Here is an 18194-nt window from a genome sequence, read left to right on the forward strand (position 1 = left end):
TCCCTCTGCTAGGAAAGCCCTTAGCCACTCTTCACTCCAGTTAGCCTAGCTGACTCCCTCTTGCCCTTCAAACGTTCAGCGTGGCCTTCCCCTCCTTTGTCTGGTCTGAGTTGGGTGGCCCTCCTAGGGGTCTCCATCTTTTGGGGCTGGTCTATGTCACACCAAGGTTGTTGGGTTTTCTACTGTCTCCTCTACCAGCCCATGGCTCCCTGAGGGCGGGGCTGGTCATGTTCACTAGCTAGTTCCCGGCACCCATCAGAAGGCTCCAGGCCTTGGCAGCAGCTCTGTCTTCCTGGCCAAGGCTCTCTTCCCATTTGACCAGCCCTGGTGTGTGTGTGTGTGTGTGTGTGTGTGTGTGTGTATAGATGTGTGCATGCATGCATGCATGCACATGTTGGATTGGGGAATTATTTTGTTTCAAGGGATCCTGGAATCCATTTGGGTCCTTATATTGCCTATGGACTGAATAAATAATGTGCATTACCATCTCTGCCCCATTAGGTGCCTCTGTGATGAAAAAAAACAGAAATAATCCATTTAAAGCCTGCCTGAAGTCCCCTGTGATTATGTGTGATTCTCCTTTATCTGGACCTCAGAGGCATACAGTTTAACTGGTCATAGCCTTTGATTTATGACCACCTGTCATCATTAGCCCAAACATGGCCTAACTTCATTTTATTTTAGTTTTTTATTTATGGAAGTTCGGATGTAGTACTAAATATAAGGAATCTATCACCACATCGAAACCCAGATCCTTGCCAATCACTTACATATTTATCTAAATACTCCTTCCCCAGGGGGAACATTCTCTTAAATATTTATCATTCCGTGCTCTGAGTTTTTCAGTTTTATCATATGTATGTATGTCTAAACAACAGATTGTTTGGTTTTACTTGTTTCTGAACTTTTACATTAATCATTATGCATTTTCTTAATCAGTGGACACCTAAAATGAGATCAGTTTCGTGTGGGGATCTGAGAAACTATTCCTCAGGTCCAAGGGCATCCTAATTGCCTATGCACCCCAATTTAAGGGCATGGTGAATGAGGGATGATGTGTCCCCATGACCACTGCTAGGCAGCATCATCTGTGATATGGCAGATGCATATTTAATGACATGGAGAAGTGTTCACCCTGAGTTATAAGAGGTAAAAGCAGGTTAAAAAATTGTGGACACAGGATCATCCCAGTTTTGTGAAAAAACAACAACAACAACAAAAACATGAGGCTCTATAGATCGGTAAACTCCTGGGGGATATAAACATTATAAAAATTCCCAGGTTGTGGAATAGCGAACACTTACTGTCTTCTTCGATTTAAAAAAAATTTTTTTTCCAAAGTATATCAATGTAATGTGTCCCATTTGCAAACAGATGAATGATATTATAAGTTAAGCAGGGGAGGCCTTATATTTGGGGAAGTTGAGGAGGGGAGGGTGGGGTGCCATCCTGCCAGGGGTCACGGGGAAGGCGAGGGTCTGTGCCATGCGCTGGAGGGCAAGGCAGGAAGAAGGTGGTGGGTCTGCTGATAAACCAGTGTTGCCTCTGAGAGCAGAGGACTCTGGTGAAGGAAAGGCTGGGACCCTCTTGAAATGGGAGGGCTCCCATTTCCTGGCTCATGGGTGACATGGCCCATGCTGGGTGTTTCCATGATCTCTCATTTGAACTCCACAGTAAGCCTCTGAGACCAGTTTCTGACAGAGGAGGAAACTGAGGCTTGGGTGGTCTCCTGGGCCTGAATTGTGTCCCCCTAAATCCATCTGTCCTAACCCTCAATACCTCAGGCTGTGACCTTATACCTAATTACCTGAGATAGGTAATGAAATTAAAATGAGGACATGAGTGCCAGCCCTCATCCAGTGTGACCACAGCCCATGTAAGAAAGGAGCCTAGGGGGCAGCCCGGGGGGCTCAGCAGTTTAGTGCCGTCTTCAGCCCAGGGCCTGATCCTGGAGACCCAGGATCGAGTCCCGCGTCGGGCTCCCTGCAGGGAGCCTGCTTCTCCCTCTGCCTGTGTCTCTGCCTCTCTCTCTCTCTCTATCTCATGAATAAATAAATAAAAATCTTAAAAAAAGAAAAGAGAAAGGAGCCTAGGACACAGAGGGAAGACACGGGGAGAAGGCAGGCGGCCATCCACAAGCCAAGGAGAGAGGCCTCAGAAGAAACCAACTCTGCTGACTCCTTGATCTTGTATTTGTAGCCTCCAGGACTGTGAGAAAATACATTTCTGTGGTGTAAGCCACCCAGTCTGTGGTGCATTGCAGCAGCCCCCCAGCTAACTCAGGAGGCCTAGGTGACCCATCAGGGCCATGCTGCTTCGAGGTGGAGGAGGTAAGACCCGGGCTTGAGTCTGTCTGACCCCAGCACCTGAACTCTAGACCACTCCACTGTCAGGAAGGCAGGCAACTTGCCGGGGTCAGGCTGCATTTGGTGCTGGTTCCCACCGCTGGAAGCACCCTTACCTCCTTGTGGCCTTGGCAGCAGCTCAGATCCCCGGGCTCCCCTCCCCACCCGTCCCTCCTCCTTCCCTGCTGCTCCTGTGGGTGCGACCGAGAATGCCAGGACCCTGGGTGGGGCCTGGGGGCCTCTTGGGATCCCAGGACCGCCTACAGCTGTTCTGAGCTCTGCGGGGCTGACCCTGACTCTGAGCCAGCTGCTGGAAGACTCGAGGGTCAGGATTCAGCACCCCCCCCGCCCCCCCCCCCCCCCCCCCCCCCCCCCCGCCCTGCCTTGCAGGTCCTTACCAGGAGGCGACACCTGTAGTCACGGCAACCAGAGAGTGCTGTCTACACCTTCTGGCTTGCTCAAGTTTCTAAGCAGGCCGGGCACCCCCTCCTTGGGCTCTAAAACACCAGCCCAGCCAGCTGCCTTTAGATGCAGGGAGCTGGGAGCTGAGGGCTGGAGGAGGACTTCCAGGCAAGTCCTTCATCGTTGGTGAAGGGCCTGTGCCCCAAATGGAGAAGGGGCCAGCCCAATGACAGAGGAGAGCCAGGATGGGAGGCCAGTCACTATCCACAACCCCAGAGCTTGAGCTGGTCCAGGAGAGCTGTCTCCTTCCTCCTGGCCCTGAGGTCCACCCTCATCTCCTAGGGCCAGCCACCAGGTGGTGGCGGTGGACTTGCATACCTGAGAGGTTGGTGACGGTGGTGACCACACGGCAGTACTGCTCCAGCAGTGCCCACTGGGGCTGATGTATCTGCGCCTGGCTCGGCCCAGCAGCCTAGAAGATAGGAAGGATGAGGGTCAGAGGTCAGGCCCTGGCCAGCCACTGACAGCACCTGTCTGCTCCCCCAACCCTGTTCCATCACTCATCCCTTACCTCCCTTACCTCCCTTACCTCTATTGTATAGAAAGGAGAAACTGAGGAGGGAAATGCCTGGCCACGCAGCAGGATGGCAGCCTGGCCAAGCCTGGAACCCTGACCAGGCCTTAGGAGTGGTCCAGTGCAGTCTGACCTCCAAGACAGGAATCTGTGCTGCCCATCCCCTGGTCCCCAAAGCTCTCCTCCTCAGGATGAGATGTGCTCGGTTGTCCTTCTGTCGGCAAAGTCAGGTGGGTGTCCACTAGCTGTTTGTTTCCCTAACAGATATTTGTAGAATGCCTACTATGTGTCTGGCCCTGGTTGGGAGACCCATTGGGTGTCCTTGGGGTGGTCCCAGCAAGAGAGGGATCTCCTAAACTCAGAAGGCAAGGAAGGGAGGGGAGGAGCACAGACAATGTAACTCTGTTTCCCCGTTACACAGGTAAATGGGCAGTTGCAACAGAGGATGTCTCCACATGGGAGAGATACCTCACCTGGACTTGGAAAGACAGGGTAGGCTTCCTGGAAGAGGTGGCACTTTGGGGCCAAGCAGAGGAATCAGTAGGGAAAAAGGAAGGGATCATTGTGCCAATGTGGGCACTCACGGGGGAACAGACATGGTTGTGGCAGCCATGGCAATTCCATCTAAAAAATTAAAGACCATCCAGGATGCCATAACCTGGAAAAACCATGAAAACAGGTGCTGGATATAGAGGAATAAAACAAATGTGGTTTTGTTCCTGAGGGATCATCTTCTAGTGGGAAAGATGGATGGGTGACCACGTTGTTACAGCATCAACAATTTGCTGCTGCGGAAAGGAGTAGCATCTTGAAGGAGGACATGCTGATGTGGGCTTTGAAGATTGAGTAGGAGTTTGCCTAGCTGATGAGGCTGGTGCCAGGAAGAACATCCTAAGTAGAGAGCATAGCGTATGCAAAGGCAGAGAGGCTGGGGAATGCATGGTGTGAGATGGAATGAGGGCACGGCACTCCAGAATTCTAACTCTTGTCCCCCATTCCTCCCAAGGCCACCATGTTTCCTGCTCTGTGGCCAGTACGCATGTCTGAGTGCACTTGTGTGCTTGTGCATGTATAAGTGCGTATGCAAATGACTCTTGTGCCTCTCCCAACCCTGACATTCCTGATTCCAGGATTCTAGAAGGTACCACCCACTAGTGGGCAGCCCCTCCCCTCTCCCTTGTCCATCACAGGTTCCCTCCAGGGTAGCTGGGTCAATGTTTGCCCCAGAAGATCCCCAGGGCTAGAGCCCCACAGGCCTCCAACATCACCTTCCCCGCATCTGGCTCGGTCCATTTCCTGTGCTGGGGCTGGAGGCTGCTCATTCAGCCTCCACATGCTGGCCGGGAGCTCCTAGTAACTGACCCCACCTGGCCAGATGGGCAGACGCTGCCTGTGGCTCCTGGGAGGGCTTAGGGCAGCAGGGGCACCGTTCCTAGGACCAGCTGGCTCTCCCTCCCACGAGGCTGGGTACAGAGAGAGGTGCTGGGGAGAGAGGCGTGTGTCGTGTGTGTGCTTGGTGTGTGTGTAAGTTGTATGTGAGGTGTGTGCTTGTGTAGCACGTGTGGTTGTGTGAGTAGTATAGGTATAGTGTGCCCTGTGTGTGTGTGTAAGGTGTAGGGGGATATGTATTATGCAGGTGTGGCATGTGTGACTGTGTGAATAGTGTGTGTGTGTGTGTGTGTGTGTGTGTGTGTGTGTGTGTGAATAAAGGGCTCCCATGAGCTCTGGGCTCTTGGCCAGCATGACAGACAGACACTATGGGCCGTGGTCTTGCTGTTCACCTATCTGGGGGCTCCTGGGAGCTCCTCAGCTTCAGCTTCTTGGGCATTAGGAAGAGGAGAGGACACTCTTTAGGGACTTCCAAGAAGAATTCCGAGGCCCACCCTCAGCTGGGTGTGAGGAGTGTGGGCCCTAGGCCTGACCCATCGCACACTTCCCTTCCCTCTTCTTGCCCCTTCTTGTTTGAGAGGCAGCTAACACTGCCCTCCCCAGGGGGACAAAAGTTCCAGCAAGTCAGCATCATCAGGGGGGCACAGCAGAGGCAATGCTCAACCCAGAGGCACATGGTGTGGCCGGCGGGCCCCTTCCGTTCAGGTGGCCCTCGGCCTGGTAGATGCAAGCTCCCTCTCTCAAAGCCTCCAGCCGCCACATGGCAGCCCCATGGCTCATGTTCATCCTTGGGCAGGCAGTCCAAGGATGAGAACCCACAGAGGGAGGGGGGTCATTCTCCGCCAGGACTCAGGCATCCCGGGGCTGTCCCTGCATCAGACGCCCCGGGCTGAGGCTGTGGCCGAGGCTCCTTGCTGAGCAGAGCACTGGGGCGCGGATCGCTGTGCTCAGCCTTGATGTGTCCTGGCCAGCCCTGGGCGGCTCGGGCGCGCCCATCAGAGGAGGTTTGCCCAGATCTGGGCTCCATCTTCTGTAACTTCTCCACTGGCCCAAGAAGCTGGCACAGTAAAGATGTTCGTTCTCTTCAAGGGGCTGGTTGGGTGGACTTGACTGTTCAAACCCACAACACAGCCTGGAGGTGCCTATCTGGGGCAGAGCTGCCGCTGCTGCTGCTGGTGCTGGGTGGGCAGGGAGGAGGAAGAAGAGGCTGGGCTCTCTGAAAGCACACAGTGGGCCAAAGGAAAGCAGAGACAGGGCCCTGAACAGTCACACCCCGAGGCCTAGACCACGAGCTCCCAGAGCCAGTAGACTGTAAACGTCCCCATGTTTGGGGCCATAGCATGCTGCTTACTAGCTCTGTGGCCTTGGCCAAGTGACTTAACTTCTCTGAGCCTCGCTCCCCTCATGTTTAAGATGCAGATAGTACAAACCCCATAAGGTCTTGGAGCACCTGAAACAAGTTACTGTAGGTCAGGAGCCTGGCAAGTAGAAGGCATGTGTCAAATGGTGACCTCCGTCAAGGACTTTTGGAGGGGTCCCATAGGGAACTCAGAGATGGAGGTGGGGTTCAAGCCTCATTGTGGGGAGCCCCAAGGTCCAACTCAAATCCTTCTCCTCCAGAAAAGCTTCCTAGAACCCCATGTTCCCCCTTCCCCAACTCTCTAGCCAGCACGGATCCCCCTTAGCCCTCGGCACCCCTCCCAGCACTGGGCACCTTAGGATGCAGCCTGAAGCCCCCTTATGGGGCACACGGGTCAGCAGTGCCCGATGCATGCTGGGTGAGGAGACTGAGTGCTCCATGGAGGGCTGGGTGCTGGAGCTCAGTCTAAAAGGACGGAAGCTGTGTTCAAGGTAGGGGGAAGGATAAGAAGAGCAGAAAGAGGTTCCTGGGGCAGGAGCTGAGCAAACAAAGGCTGGAGGCAGGAAAACTCAGGGCCTGTTCAGGGGGCAGCCAGCCTCTGGTCTGAGGCATTAACAGGGCAGAGGGCGGGGGGCCGGGAGAGGCTCCTTTAATGCACAGTCAGCGCTTACAATGTGCTAGACACAGCTCTAAGTGCTCCATTCAAGCCTCACAACAGCCTCTGGGGGGGCTGCAAATAACCTCATTTTATAGAAGAGGTAACCGAGGCCCAGAGAGGCAAAGTCACCTGCCAAGGCTGCATAGCAGCTAAGGGGCGGAGGCAGGACTGCACAGACAGTCTGGTAGGTTGTGGCTTGGTCAGAGACTCAGATGACTTGGTCCTGGGGGAGGAAGTGAAGGCTGTGGTCCACAGATGCTGCGCGTCTCAGTCAGTCCCAAACAGGGCGTTTGTGGGGCTCGGGAGGCCACTGTAGTAAGAGGCTGCTCTCCCCAGGACAGTGGGGCCCGCAGGCAGAGAGCTGGGCCACAGGAGGGGAGGCAGACCCAGCCAGCTGGGCAGGGCTCTACAACTGATTCTGAGGCTCCTCTCCCCATTAATCTCTCTTCTGCAGGGGACCCCTTATGCTTCCGCACCCAACTCTTGGATGTCCTAGGGGCAGAGAGCCACCCGTCACCCCTCACCTCTACCCAGGGAGACTCTAGGCCATCCACATCTGTCTGGTTCACATCTGGGTCCCCCGTTCCTGGTCCAGAGCCTGGCACACAGCAGGTGCTCAATAAGTGCTTGTTGGCTGACTGGATGGATGGATGAGGCCACAGTCCTGCACCCCTATCCCCAGGTTCTGGGCTCTTCCTGCTTGTCAGATTCCTTCTTTCTCAATTTTCACCGTGAGGCCAGCCCGGTTCCTGGTTCCAGCTTCCGCGTGCCGGGAATTGGAAGCCTTCACGTTAGAAAGGGCAGGGGAGAGGCCCTGGTGGGAGGAGGAGGCTGCAGGCCAGGGGCAGGATGCCAGCTGCCCTTCCACCTTGGGCCCTGTCCAGGCAGAAACTGTGCCCCAAGGACCAGGCAGGCCTCAAAGGTGCCACCTCCCTGGAGCCAGGGTGTCGGCCCAGCCCTAGTGCTCCCTCTTGGTCTGGCTGCAAAGCTCCGTCTAAATTTAGCCCCTGGTCTAAGCCTAGGGGATTTACGGGACCACGGGTCCTGTGGCCAGGCCGCTGGTCACCAGAGGGGGATGGGGTGAGCTCCCTTCCTGCCTCCTCCCTCTCTACCCAAGGTCAGAGAGGACTCCTCTGGGAGGGGGAGGATTCCTCCCCACTGGTTTCTAGACTAGATACTCAATTCTAACTTTTCAGGTGCTGGACTTCAAGTGAGGACCCCAAGGGCCCTAGCAGCTTCCCCTGGGTCCTCCCATCCTTGAGGGCTCCAGCAGGTGCCTCTTCCGAAGATACCCACTCTCCCAACCACTTCTAACAGCCAACAACTCACCTGGAGAAACTTCTAGGCCCCTCCTTATCGTGTGCTCTTTCTCATCTTTGGCAGCCTGTGGCTCTCTCTTCTCCGTGCCTCCCCCTTGCCTGTGCCAAGCCCTGGGCCCTCTCACAGATGTCTGAGGATGGGGGAAGCACTGGAGGGGAGAGGCCCAGGAAAGCGGGGAGGGACTTGCCAGCAAGAGGCCCTAGAACAGGTCACTAGGTCTAAAATTACCTCCTTAATTATCGATTCATCTAATGTCCAGTTGACCTAAAAGTCACTGCATTCTGATTTGTCGTGGTATTTGTCTGCGTATCCCAAGCAAATTTTTATAAAGGGAAGAAAATCTGGAGTCAGGCTGCTTGGTTTAAATCCTGACCCTGCCACTACCAGATGAGTGACCTTGGGCAAATGACCTCGCCTCAGCTTCCCAATCCATAAAATGGGTGTAATGATGGTCTTATCCTCTGGAGGTATTCTGAAGCTTAAAATACACAATGCGTATCAGTGCGTACAACAGTGCTGAGCATGCGGTAAACCCCACGTAGATGCTAAATAGAATAAAGAAAATAAGCTTATTGAATAATTATCCTTCCCTCTGGTGGATCTGAAATGACATCCTAAAAAAATTAGAATTTTGAATAAAGTGATTTTTGACAAACTGGCTGAGGACTCCTAATAATGGCTAAAATCAAATAAAGTAGAAAGTAACAGCTAAGAGGGTAGAGAATAGTTTTATAATTCGTAAAGTGCTGTAAATTTAAGACTTATCATGAATACAAAAGCAAGTTAGCAATGTTCTCAGACAAAATGGTTTTCTAAAAAGTACATAAACATCAACAAAGTGGCAAAAAACAGACTAAATTAGATGATTGGCTTAGCCAACTACTCAGAAAGTAGTTGAATTTTTAGGAAAAGTCATTAGATGTATTAGCTTCTGGCACATGGCCCTGGAGCCCCCTGCCCACGAGCTGCAGACCCTGGGTGTGTGGGGAAGGGGTGCAGGACCTTGGCCTTGGTCTGGGGAGGGCTGTGCAGCAGGGAGGGACCTGCTGCAGGGAGGCTTCTGGAACCGGGGACTTCTCTGCTGCTGGGCCTTCTCCCACAGATGGCCCCACCGGAGGGCGGGACCTGGAGCAAGAGGCCACAGAGGGGCTGTGCTGAGACCCTGGAGGCGGGGTGACAGTATTTTGTTGCCTAAAGGTCCCAGAGGCTGGACTCCACCAAGAGGGGCTGATAGAGTTGTGGGGTCCTCACAGAGGGGAAGGTAAGTAGCTCACAGGGTTAGACTGGGGAGGTGTAGAATCCAGGGGCCATGTTACTTAGCCTCACCCAACGTGTTTCCTCTTGCGAAGAGCTGCTCATCTCCCACCCTGAGCCCAGCGCCTAGTGCACGAGACAGGCTTCATGATTCCATGCTGCCTCCTGAAAACCACTTCCCAAAGGCCTCGGAGGACAATGGGGAGCACCAAGGTCAAAGCTCAGCTCCCCTGGGCTCTTGCAGTGCAGGCCGGGTCAGGGTGTCCTCCCCATAAATCACTAGCTGGAATCCCATAATGGCAAATCAGGGCAGGCCTCTCCCCTATCCAGGAAGCTCCCAGAGCTCCCCGTGCTTTCGGGACAGAAATCTGATCCCCCTGGGGTCCACCAGACCCCCCAAAGCTTGGCACCATCTCTTCTCAGGGTTGGGGCTTGTCCTGGGCCTTCCCCCACTGTTTGCTCTCCCCGCGGCTCTCCTCCAGGGCCACCCTGTCCCTACCCCTGTCCTATCCACCTCCCAGCAGAATTTTTCAGAACCTGCACATACTTTTCTCAGTTCCAGAGACCAGAGTTTGTAAATGCATGTTCAATGCTTCACCATTATTTTCTTCCTGCAGGGCCTCCTCCTAGGCCATCAACTCTATAGGGCAGGAGCCATGGGCCAGTGTTTTCCCCCTTAGGTCCCTACTGCTTAACGGTCCTCCTTAAATGCCAGTTCAATCAGCAAGAGGGCTGGAAGCCAGGCCCTTCCTGCGGTGCCTGCCCTCCCCACCGCCCGCTCCGGTCCCATGTTCTCTTTTCACGGGGAGCAGAAATCTCGAGTAGTTGGATGAGGACCCAGAAATAAATGCCATTACCACAAGGAAGCCTGCACTTCAGGGCCAGAGAGATCACAGTTCAGATCCTCTCCGGGTGGTTACTTACAATCAGTCTTCAGTCTCAGGCTGGGCTCTCCTGGGGTAGGGTCTGGTGGGCTCTAAGGGGATGCAGACTGCTGCCTCTGAGGTTCCCGGTTCTGACACCCCCGGAAGCCAAGGGACCCTCTCTCAGGCCAACCCCACCCCTAACTCGGCCTGGCTCTGGGGCAGCCGCCAGAAGCCCTCGCTGGCTCACCAGCTTATACAGTTGGCATCATGGCCCCCGAAGGGACGGTTGGGGGCAACCCGGCCTAACATCTGGCTCCCTTGGATGGCATGTGTCTTGAGAATGAGTGACAGGAAGCAAAGAAAGCTCAAAGCTCAGGGCTTTTGGGGCCGCAGGTGGTAGTGAACCCACTCCACAACCTCTACTCATCCCAAGTACAGCCTTCAATGTCATTAAAGGGTCGTGGCAGGTGTCAGGGCCTATAGGGGGCAGTGACTGCCCCCTCTTCGACCTGACTGGACCCTGGGGAGGGCAGCGCCCCCACTGCCGTCATGCTCTGTCTATAGTGCCTGGCACGAAAGCATAGCTGAAGGTACGACTGTTGACTGCGCCAGGCACAGTGCTGAGAGCTTTCCTTACATCATCTCAGCCATTGCTCATGACAGCTCTATCCGGTAACAAGCACTGATGTCACCTGCCTTTTACTGACAAGAAAACTGAGGATCAGAAAATGTGAGTAAAATATATCCGAGGTCACATGACAAGCCGCAAAGCAGGGATTTGAGTCAGGTGTGCCGGCAAAGCCACTTTGCCACACTCAGTGGATGCTCACTGTCTATCTGTTGAATGAGTGTTAAATGAGCCGTCTGCGTTGACACGAGCACGTCGAGGCCCAGGAAAGGGTCCCAGAGGCTGGTGTGTGGTAGCGTCGGGACAAGACCAAGTTGCCTGGCTTCTAGCCTGGTTCTTCTCCCCTGAATTGTGCAGCCTCTGGCCCCTCTTGCCTCTCTGAACCCTTTTAACATTGTCACACTTCATGAGAAGTGTGACCTGGAACAGATGTCCCTCCTCTGAGCTTCTGGAAGACGGGGAGAGGGTTAGAGGTGGGTTCCTCCTGCACCTGTTTCTGGGAACCATTCCCTCCCACCCTCACCCTCACTCTTTCTATATAGTTTCCATCCATCCTCCACCCAGGTATCCACCTGCACATCTTGACTCTAGCCATAGGGCGGGGGTGGGGGCCTGCCCACAGTCTCTGGAACCCCTGAGCTAGGCTGGTCCTCCCTGGGCCTCCTCCGTCCCATTGCTCGATTGGAACTGGGATTACCTGGTTTAAGGCACTGAGAGGAAGGTAGCGGCAGGGTGGTAGATGATGGGGATGGGCACGTCTGTCTCTGGTGTTCCCTTTTGGGGGTGGGACGAGGGAGGGCGTGATGGGGAGATGGAGAGGGGTCCACGGGGGAGGGGACCAAGCGGACATGGGATAGGGAATTTCTGGAGCTGAGGAGGGGCAGGTCCTAGACGCTCGCTGGGGATTCGGTCACAAGGCTGCGCTCAGCCCTAAGGGGCTCCGGGTCCCATCCTAGCTGGTGTCAGGTTCCTGTCCCCTCTCCTGCCTCCCTCATCCCGACAGGAGCTCCATCCCACACGCGGATCCCCGACCTCAACGCGGCCACCAAGTCCCGAGACGTCGCTCACCCAGCTCCTAACCCAGCCCTGGGACCCGCCTCCCCGAGCTCCCGGCTGGGGGGGGGGGGGCGCCCCACACCGACCCCCACCGCCCGCACTTACCCTGAGCAGCGGCGGAAGGAGGCAGAGCAAGCCGAGGACCGGGTGCGCGGCGTGGAGGAGGCGCGCGGGACCCCCGGGACCCCCCATGCCCGGCGGCCGGGAAGGCGCCCCCCCCGCGCCCCCGGCGCCCCCCTCCCCCCCACGGCGCGCAGGGGCCCTCGGTGCGCACCCCGCAGCCCAGGTGAGGCGCGCCGGCCCTTGTCCCCGCGCCCCGGCCCGCGGCTGACCCCGCCCCGAGCCCGCCCCTCCAGGTTATTTATAGCAGGTGCTGGGCCGCGGGCGGCGGGGCGGCGGGGCGGCCTCTGGGTCCACCTGCCCACCTGGGGTCAATGCCTTTTATCAGCCCCCCCCCCCCTTCTTCTTCCTTCTTTCTTCTTTCTTCTTTCTTTTCTTCTCCTCCTCCTTCTCCTCCTCCTTCTTCTCCTCCTCCTTCTCCTCCTTCTCCTCCTCCTTCTTCTCCTTCTTTTCCATCTTCTTCTCCTTCTCCTTCTCCTTCTCCTCCTTCTCCTTCTCCTCCTTCTCCTTCTCCTCCTTCTCCTTCTCCTTCTCCTTCTCCTCCTCCTCTTTCTTCTCCTCCTTCTCCTTCTCCTTCTACTCCTTCTCCTTCTCCTCCTTCTCCTTCTCCTCCTTCTCCTTCTCCTTCTCCTTCTCCTTCTCCTTCTCCTCCTCCTCTTTCTTCTCCTCCTTCTCCTTCTCCTTCTACTCCTTCTTATTCTCCTTCCCCTTCTCCTTCCCCTTCCCCTTCCCCTTCCCCTTCTCCTTCTCCTTCTCCTTCTTCTCGGTCTGTAGCTCCCCAACTTGGAAAGTGAGGGACGGAGAAAGGGAGGAGGGGGCCCCCGGGGCTGGCGCGCGGGCCCACAGTGCAGGGTGGCTTAGGTGGGTCTGTCGGGGCCTGAAGGCATCTTCTGATTATCTGTGGAGTTGTGCCAGGCTCCAGGGACTAGTGGGATGATTGAAATTCGAGCCTGGAGTCTGGATTAAATCATAGGGCTGTATCAGTGTTGAACTTCCTGATTTTGGTAACCCCACGGTGGGTAAAAGAATATCCTTGCTTTCTGCAAGTAAGCATCTAGGGATAAATGGCAAATTGTTTCTGACTTATGTTCAAATAGTTCAGAAATACACACAGAGCAATAAAGCAATGTGTAAATTATTGGTAAATGTAGGCAATGGGTCTGTGGTATACTTCTGATCGGTCTTTTTTTTTAAGATTTTATTTATTTATTCATGAGACACACACACACACACACACACACACACACACACACACAGAGGCAGAGACGCAGGCAGAGGGAGAAGAAGCAGGTTCCATGCAGGGAACCTGAGTGGGACTCGATCCCGGGTCTCCAGGATCACACCCTGGGCTGAAGGCGGCGCTAAACCACTGAACCACCCAGGGGCCCCTATATGTGATCATTCTTTTGCCTTTTCTGTAAATGTGAAATAAAATGCTAAATTAAAAAAAAAAAACAAAAACAAAAAACAAAAAAAACAACGATGACAACAAATGCATGGTGGCCAGTCCCCTCACCCCCAGGGATTTTGATTATAGGTTGAGGGGTGGGAGTGGACACCTCAGACATTGGTATGATTCAGTAAATTGCTCAAGGATCCTGATGTCAGGCAGGGCTGAGGGGCATTGGCCTTGGGTGAGAACAGGTCCTGCCTGGAGCTGGGTCAGGGCTTAAGAGGTGAGGCCTGGAAGCTTCCGCAGCAGTCCTTGGAACTGTTCTAAATGTGGGCCTGCTGTAGGGAATTTAAAAGCTTTAAGCAGCCATTCCAGCATCTTAGAATGTGAGGGGAAAGCATTTGAGGAATGTAATTAGTGGGGCATTTAGCTTTTCCTGGAGGTTGCAGACAAGGTAGTAACAGGCCCTGGAGAACGCAGCCTGAGTTCATGAAACTTAGGTACTTTGTGTTCACTCTGGTCTCTTTGCCTAGGACCCTTTTCAGTACTTCTGACCCTCCTCCCCTCTACCCACTTCCTGGGGCAACCTGACCTGACTCTGCCAGCCCTGGAGTCTGACCTTCCCCTGAAATCTCACAGGCCAGAGTCAGCCCTGGGCTCTTCTTCAATGTGGACTGGTCTCTAAGTGCTCCTGGGGCAGTTGAGGCTGGCTTCCACCAGCTTGGGGAGGAGGCAGGGATCCTTTCCTGTGGATCCCCCATCTCCCCTCCTCTGTTTATTTCTTCCCTCCTCCCTCCTCTGTTGAACAGAGCCTAGCCCCAGGGGTGGTGGGGCATCTTTTTGGGAGAAACTGAGGAAGAGTTGACCAGATCTCCCCATTCACTTGAAGGTGAGACAGGGTGGAAATCCCATTCCAAGTCTTGCGATAGGATGTAGCTTTGCTGGATATAGTCGGATGGGTTTGGTCAGAGAGGGCTCTTGGCAGATGATTGCTTGGCGGGACTTGGAAAGGTGGGCAGACTCAGAAAGATTGCTGATGGATTGGCATGGGGCCCACCAGTGCTCTTCAGCACCCGTCACTGGGCATCTCCATGGCCAGCCTCACAACGGTCCCGTCAATGCAGAGCAGAGGCTCTGACCTCAAGGCCAACTTCGCAGCCTGGGGAGTGTGGGGAGTGTGCCAGGAGAGGGAAAGGTTGTGGAGTCTGTGAGGTCTGGGCAGAAGTAACTGTGATGGGAGCTGAAGGATGGTACAAGGTGTGGGGCAGCTCAGGGAGTGACAAAGGGAACTTTAGGGGAAAGTGCTGTGGAAGCTCTTTGAGTGATTTAAACCAAAAGAGAAGGGCAGACCTTTACTCCAGATGCAGGAGTCGAGGTGAGCAAAAGCAAGGAGCTGGCCCAGTGCAGGCGGGCTGGGCTGGGGGCCTGGTGGGGTGGGCACAGTGCAGGGCCAGGGCATGGGGGACAGGCTGCGAGGAAGCCAGATCCACAGATCCACTCTGGTTCCGGGAGGGTCTGCAGAGCAGACACATAGGCGCTCAGCTGCATTCCTCCCTGGCAGGACATTCCTTGTGCTTCCAGACCAATCCCCTGCTCCGACTTGGAGTGCTCTTGGGAAAACTAGAACCGTGTTTTATATGGAGTGGGGATCCCCAGGTACCCAGGAGTTTATACCCACCAACCCTCAAAGGCATGCTTAGTCATTGACTGGCTGGTGCTCCTTTGGCTGGAGGCAGATGAACTCTAGGTGTAAATAACCCTAGAAGCTTCTGTGGGGGCTGGGGAGCCTGGGACGCGACCTGGCATCTCACTGCTGTGGGACTGACTTGTCTTCTCTGTCCTGCTTTGTCCCATCTCTTCCCAGTCTCTCCTGGGAGTTCTTCCCATGAGTCCTCCCTGCGTAGGAATCGTCATCACACCCCTGGGTACTGAAGGGAGCCTGGAAGGTCATGGACGTCTGAACTTGACCTCTCTAAATGTAATGGGTTAAAAACAAACAAAACCCTTGAGCCTCTGGGCTGTCCAGAAGCTTCCGGAGGCTGTGCTGGTGGAAGAAAGCCTGCCCACAACGGAGATCTGGGCAAGCTAATACAAGACGGTCTTTTGGGAGCTTTGTATTCTTCGGGGCAGGCTCCAGGGTAGAGGAGCCTTTTTATTTTTGAAATGCCTTCAAGGCTCTTTTTGATTATGAAAGACGAATGCAGGTAGTCTGGAAGGAAGGTGGGTGGTTTGCTCTGTAAAGTCAAACAGTGGAAATTCCTCGATTTAGCTTGGCATCCAAGACGGAGAAGGATCTGGGCTAGGGATTATCCTAGGGACTCAGAGAGAAAAGAGGGGACAAAGACTGTGGGGCTGACCACGTCTGTCCAAGGGCAATGGGCAGGAAGGGCCTCCCCGAGGTGTGAATGGTCAGCAAACATTAGTAACCGGGGCTGTGATGAGCCCCCCGATTCCCCATCTTCAGAAGAAGGGCACTGTGCACACCAGTGTGTGTCATGTGGCTTGGGCAGGAGGAGGGGATGCTGCGCTGTGTGAGGGTAAAGGGTTGGAGAGAGGTCAGCAGCCGCAGGAAGTTGGATGCGCGACTGGACATTTCTTTGTTTTGCCCAGAATGGTCTCATCCTTCTCAGATGTGTGTCATCCTCTACTACAGTCTTGCTCAATTTTTTTTCATCATCAGCCCCCCTCCCCTCCTGAAAGGAGCCTTTTTAGGCTTTTTCCTTAATTTCCTTCCCCACTATGAAATTTTAATATTCTGGCCATGCTAGATGTCTGGTTATGTACTGTGGTTCTTTAGAGGGCCACCAAGCATTATAACATCCAGGGTTGTTCTGTCCTCCAAAAATTGCCTTTGCAATTTGGGGGGGCACTCTTGTCTGCCCTGAGAGTGCATGCTCTACTCCAAAAGCGTGATTTGACCAGCAGTGGGCCCCTGTGGATTGGCCCAGTGCCGTTGACCAGGCTAGTTAAATGAGCGGCCTCCCAGTTGACCCCAGTTGGTTAGTACAGGAATGGACAGATGATCTGAACAGACTCAATCACTGTCCTTCCCTGGGACTTTAAAAGTTTGCATCAAAGAGAGGCTGCTCCTCTTGGAAACTGCGAGAGACGCCAAGAGATGCCAAGTGAGAGGATGAGCTTCCAGACACAGGGAGCAGGGAAGAGAGAGGGAGAAGAGGTCCTGGTGCCTTCCAGGCTCTGGTGCTAGTGCAGCCTGAAGCCTGCTTCGCTGCTGCCCCCAGTGAGGGAACTCTGTGACAGCTCTCCCCTGATGCTTGAGCTAGCTCCAGGGGTCTCTCTGTCACTTACTACCCTAGGAATTCCAACCAACACAGAAGGGGTCAGACATTGAACAGGAGTAGAATTCAGAGTAAAATGTAACCAGGGAAATATGTGGGAACCACAGCTGTTGAAGGGAGTCCAGACTTTCTGTAAGCCTGATGGGCTGGGGGCAGTCAAGTCATTGTGTGCAGCTATGAAAAGAAAGGGTGACTTTGGAGGATTGGTGTTTTATTTTATTATTTTATTTTATTTTATTTTATTTTATTTTATTTTATTTTATTTTTAAAGGTCTTATTTATTTATTCATGAGAGACACAGAGAATGGCAGAGACATAGGCAGAAGCAGGCTCCATGCAGGGAGCCTGACGCGGGATTCGATCCTGGGACTCCAGGATCATGCTCTGGGTCAAAGGCAGGCACCAAAGTGCTGAGTCACCCAGGACTGGCATTTTTAGAGGGACTTGGGTTGAGCAGGGGAGGGACAGGGTTGGGTCTGTGTTCTAGAAGGCTTGCTTGAGAAGCTAGGTGGTCTTGGTTTGGGGACAGCAAGCCTGGAGCTAAGGAGAGAGCAGAGCAAGGGGTTCAGGAGTCCAGGCAAGAGGCAAGATGGGACCTCAGGCCAGAGTGGGGCCTGTGGGGAAGGCAGGGCCTGTGCCTCGGAGCGGGCATTAGCTGGACTTCTGTCCTGCCTACACTGAACCCTCTCTTGCCTGGGACTGAGTCTGCTCAGACCAGGCGCCATAGCAGATGACAGGGTGCTCCCCTCACCCCTACCTTAGGGCCAGATGACATCTTATCCCTCAGGCTTATCATGCTCTTTATTTGAGCTGTGGTCACCCCAATTTAACCTCAGACTGCAGAGTATGCTTTTGCAATGCAATTTCAGAATATAATTTTATAGCATCAGTGAAAGAACAGGCATCGATTTTGCTCATTTTTTATTTTTATTCTTTTCTGTGGGTTCTGTGGGATATCAGTTTGGTTTCTCTCTCTCTCTCTCTCTCTCTTGTTTTCCTCCTGAATCCTGAATCCTGCTTCGGGAAGGCCAGGTCCAAGCATGAGCTACAATCAGCTATGTTGTCACTCGACTCTAAAGAAAAACAAGTCATCATGTTGATTAGTAGGGATTAAGTCGGCTCTGGCAGTTTCTACCTACCCATGAAGGAGCCTTGAACTCTGCGCCTGGAGAACAGCTGTAGGGCTAGCGTTTTCCGGAATAGTTCGGGTTCCCGTATCGAGTGGCACCAGGGGCCTGGCTCCTGCTTGTCATGTCTGTGGTTTCACAGTCCCCTGTCCCCTGGGCAGGCTCCTCCCAGGAGCGGGCACCATGGCTGGGCTGGGCAGAAACGCTTGGACAGTGAGGATCCTGAGGGCAGTGCAGGATGGGCTGCTGCTGTCCCCTGGGTCCCACCTCCGCGCCAGTGTTTGCTGGGGGTCCTGTGATGCATCTCTTGCTCCCTTCACCATTGCCCCTCAATTCGTCCACTGCAAACTGAAATCATAACACCTGCCATGGAAAGCTGTACCATTGTGAGGACTGGGTGGGA

The 18194-nt window shown here is 54.2% G+C and overlaps 1 protein-coding gene across 4 annotated transcripts in view; it reads right to left on the minus strand.

Moving 5' to 3' along the window:
* CRHR2 (corticotropin releasing hormone receptor 2) overlaps positions 1 to 12067 on the minus strand; it is a 47286-nt gene extending 35219 nt beyond the window's left edge. For 3 of the 4 annotated variants that reach the window (XM_025464524.3, XM_025464529.3, XM_025464523.3), the window contains exons 1-2: positions 11958 to 12067; positions 3126 to 3219 (exon numbers count right to left, since the gene is read on the minus strand). In XM_025464524.3, the coding sequence (XP_025320309.1) occupies positions 3126 to 3219; positions 11958 to 12044 (181 nt within the window). In that variant the 5' untranslated portion in view covers positions 12045 to 12067. Of the gene's footprint in view, positions 1 to 3125; positions 3220 to 11957 lie in introns of those variants that run through there. The other variant, XM_025464525.3, reaches the window with a different exon arrangement.
* Positions 12068 to 18194: the final 6127 nt, after the last annotated feature.

Source organism: Canis lupus, chromosome 14, assembly GCF_003254725.2.
Source record: "Canis lupus dingo isolate Sandy chromosome 14, ASM325472v2, whole genome shotgun sequence".
NCBI lineage: Eukaryota > Metazoa > Chordata > Mammalia > Carnivora > Canidae > Canis > Canis lupus.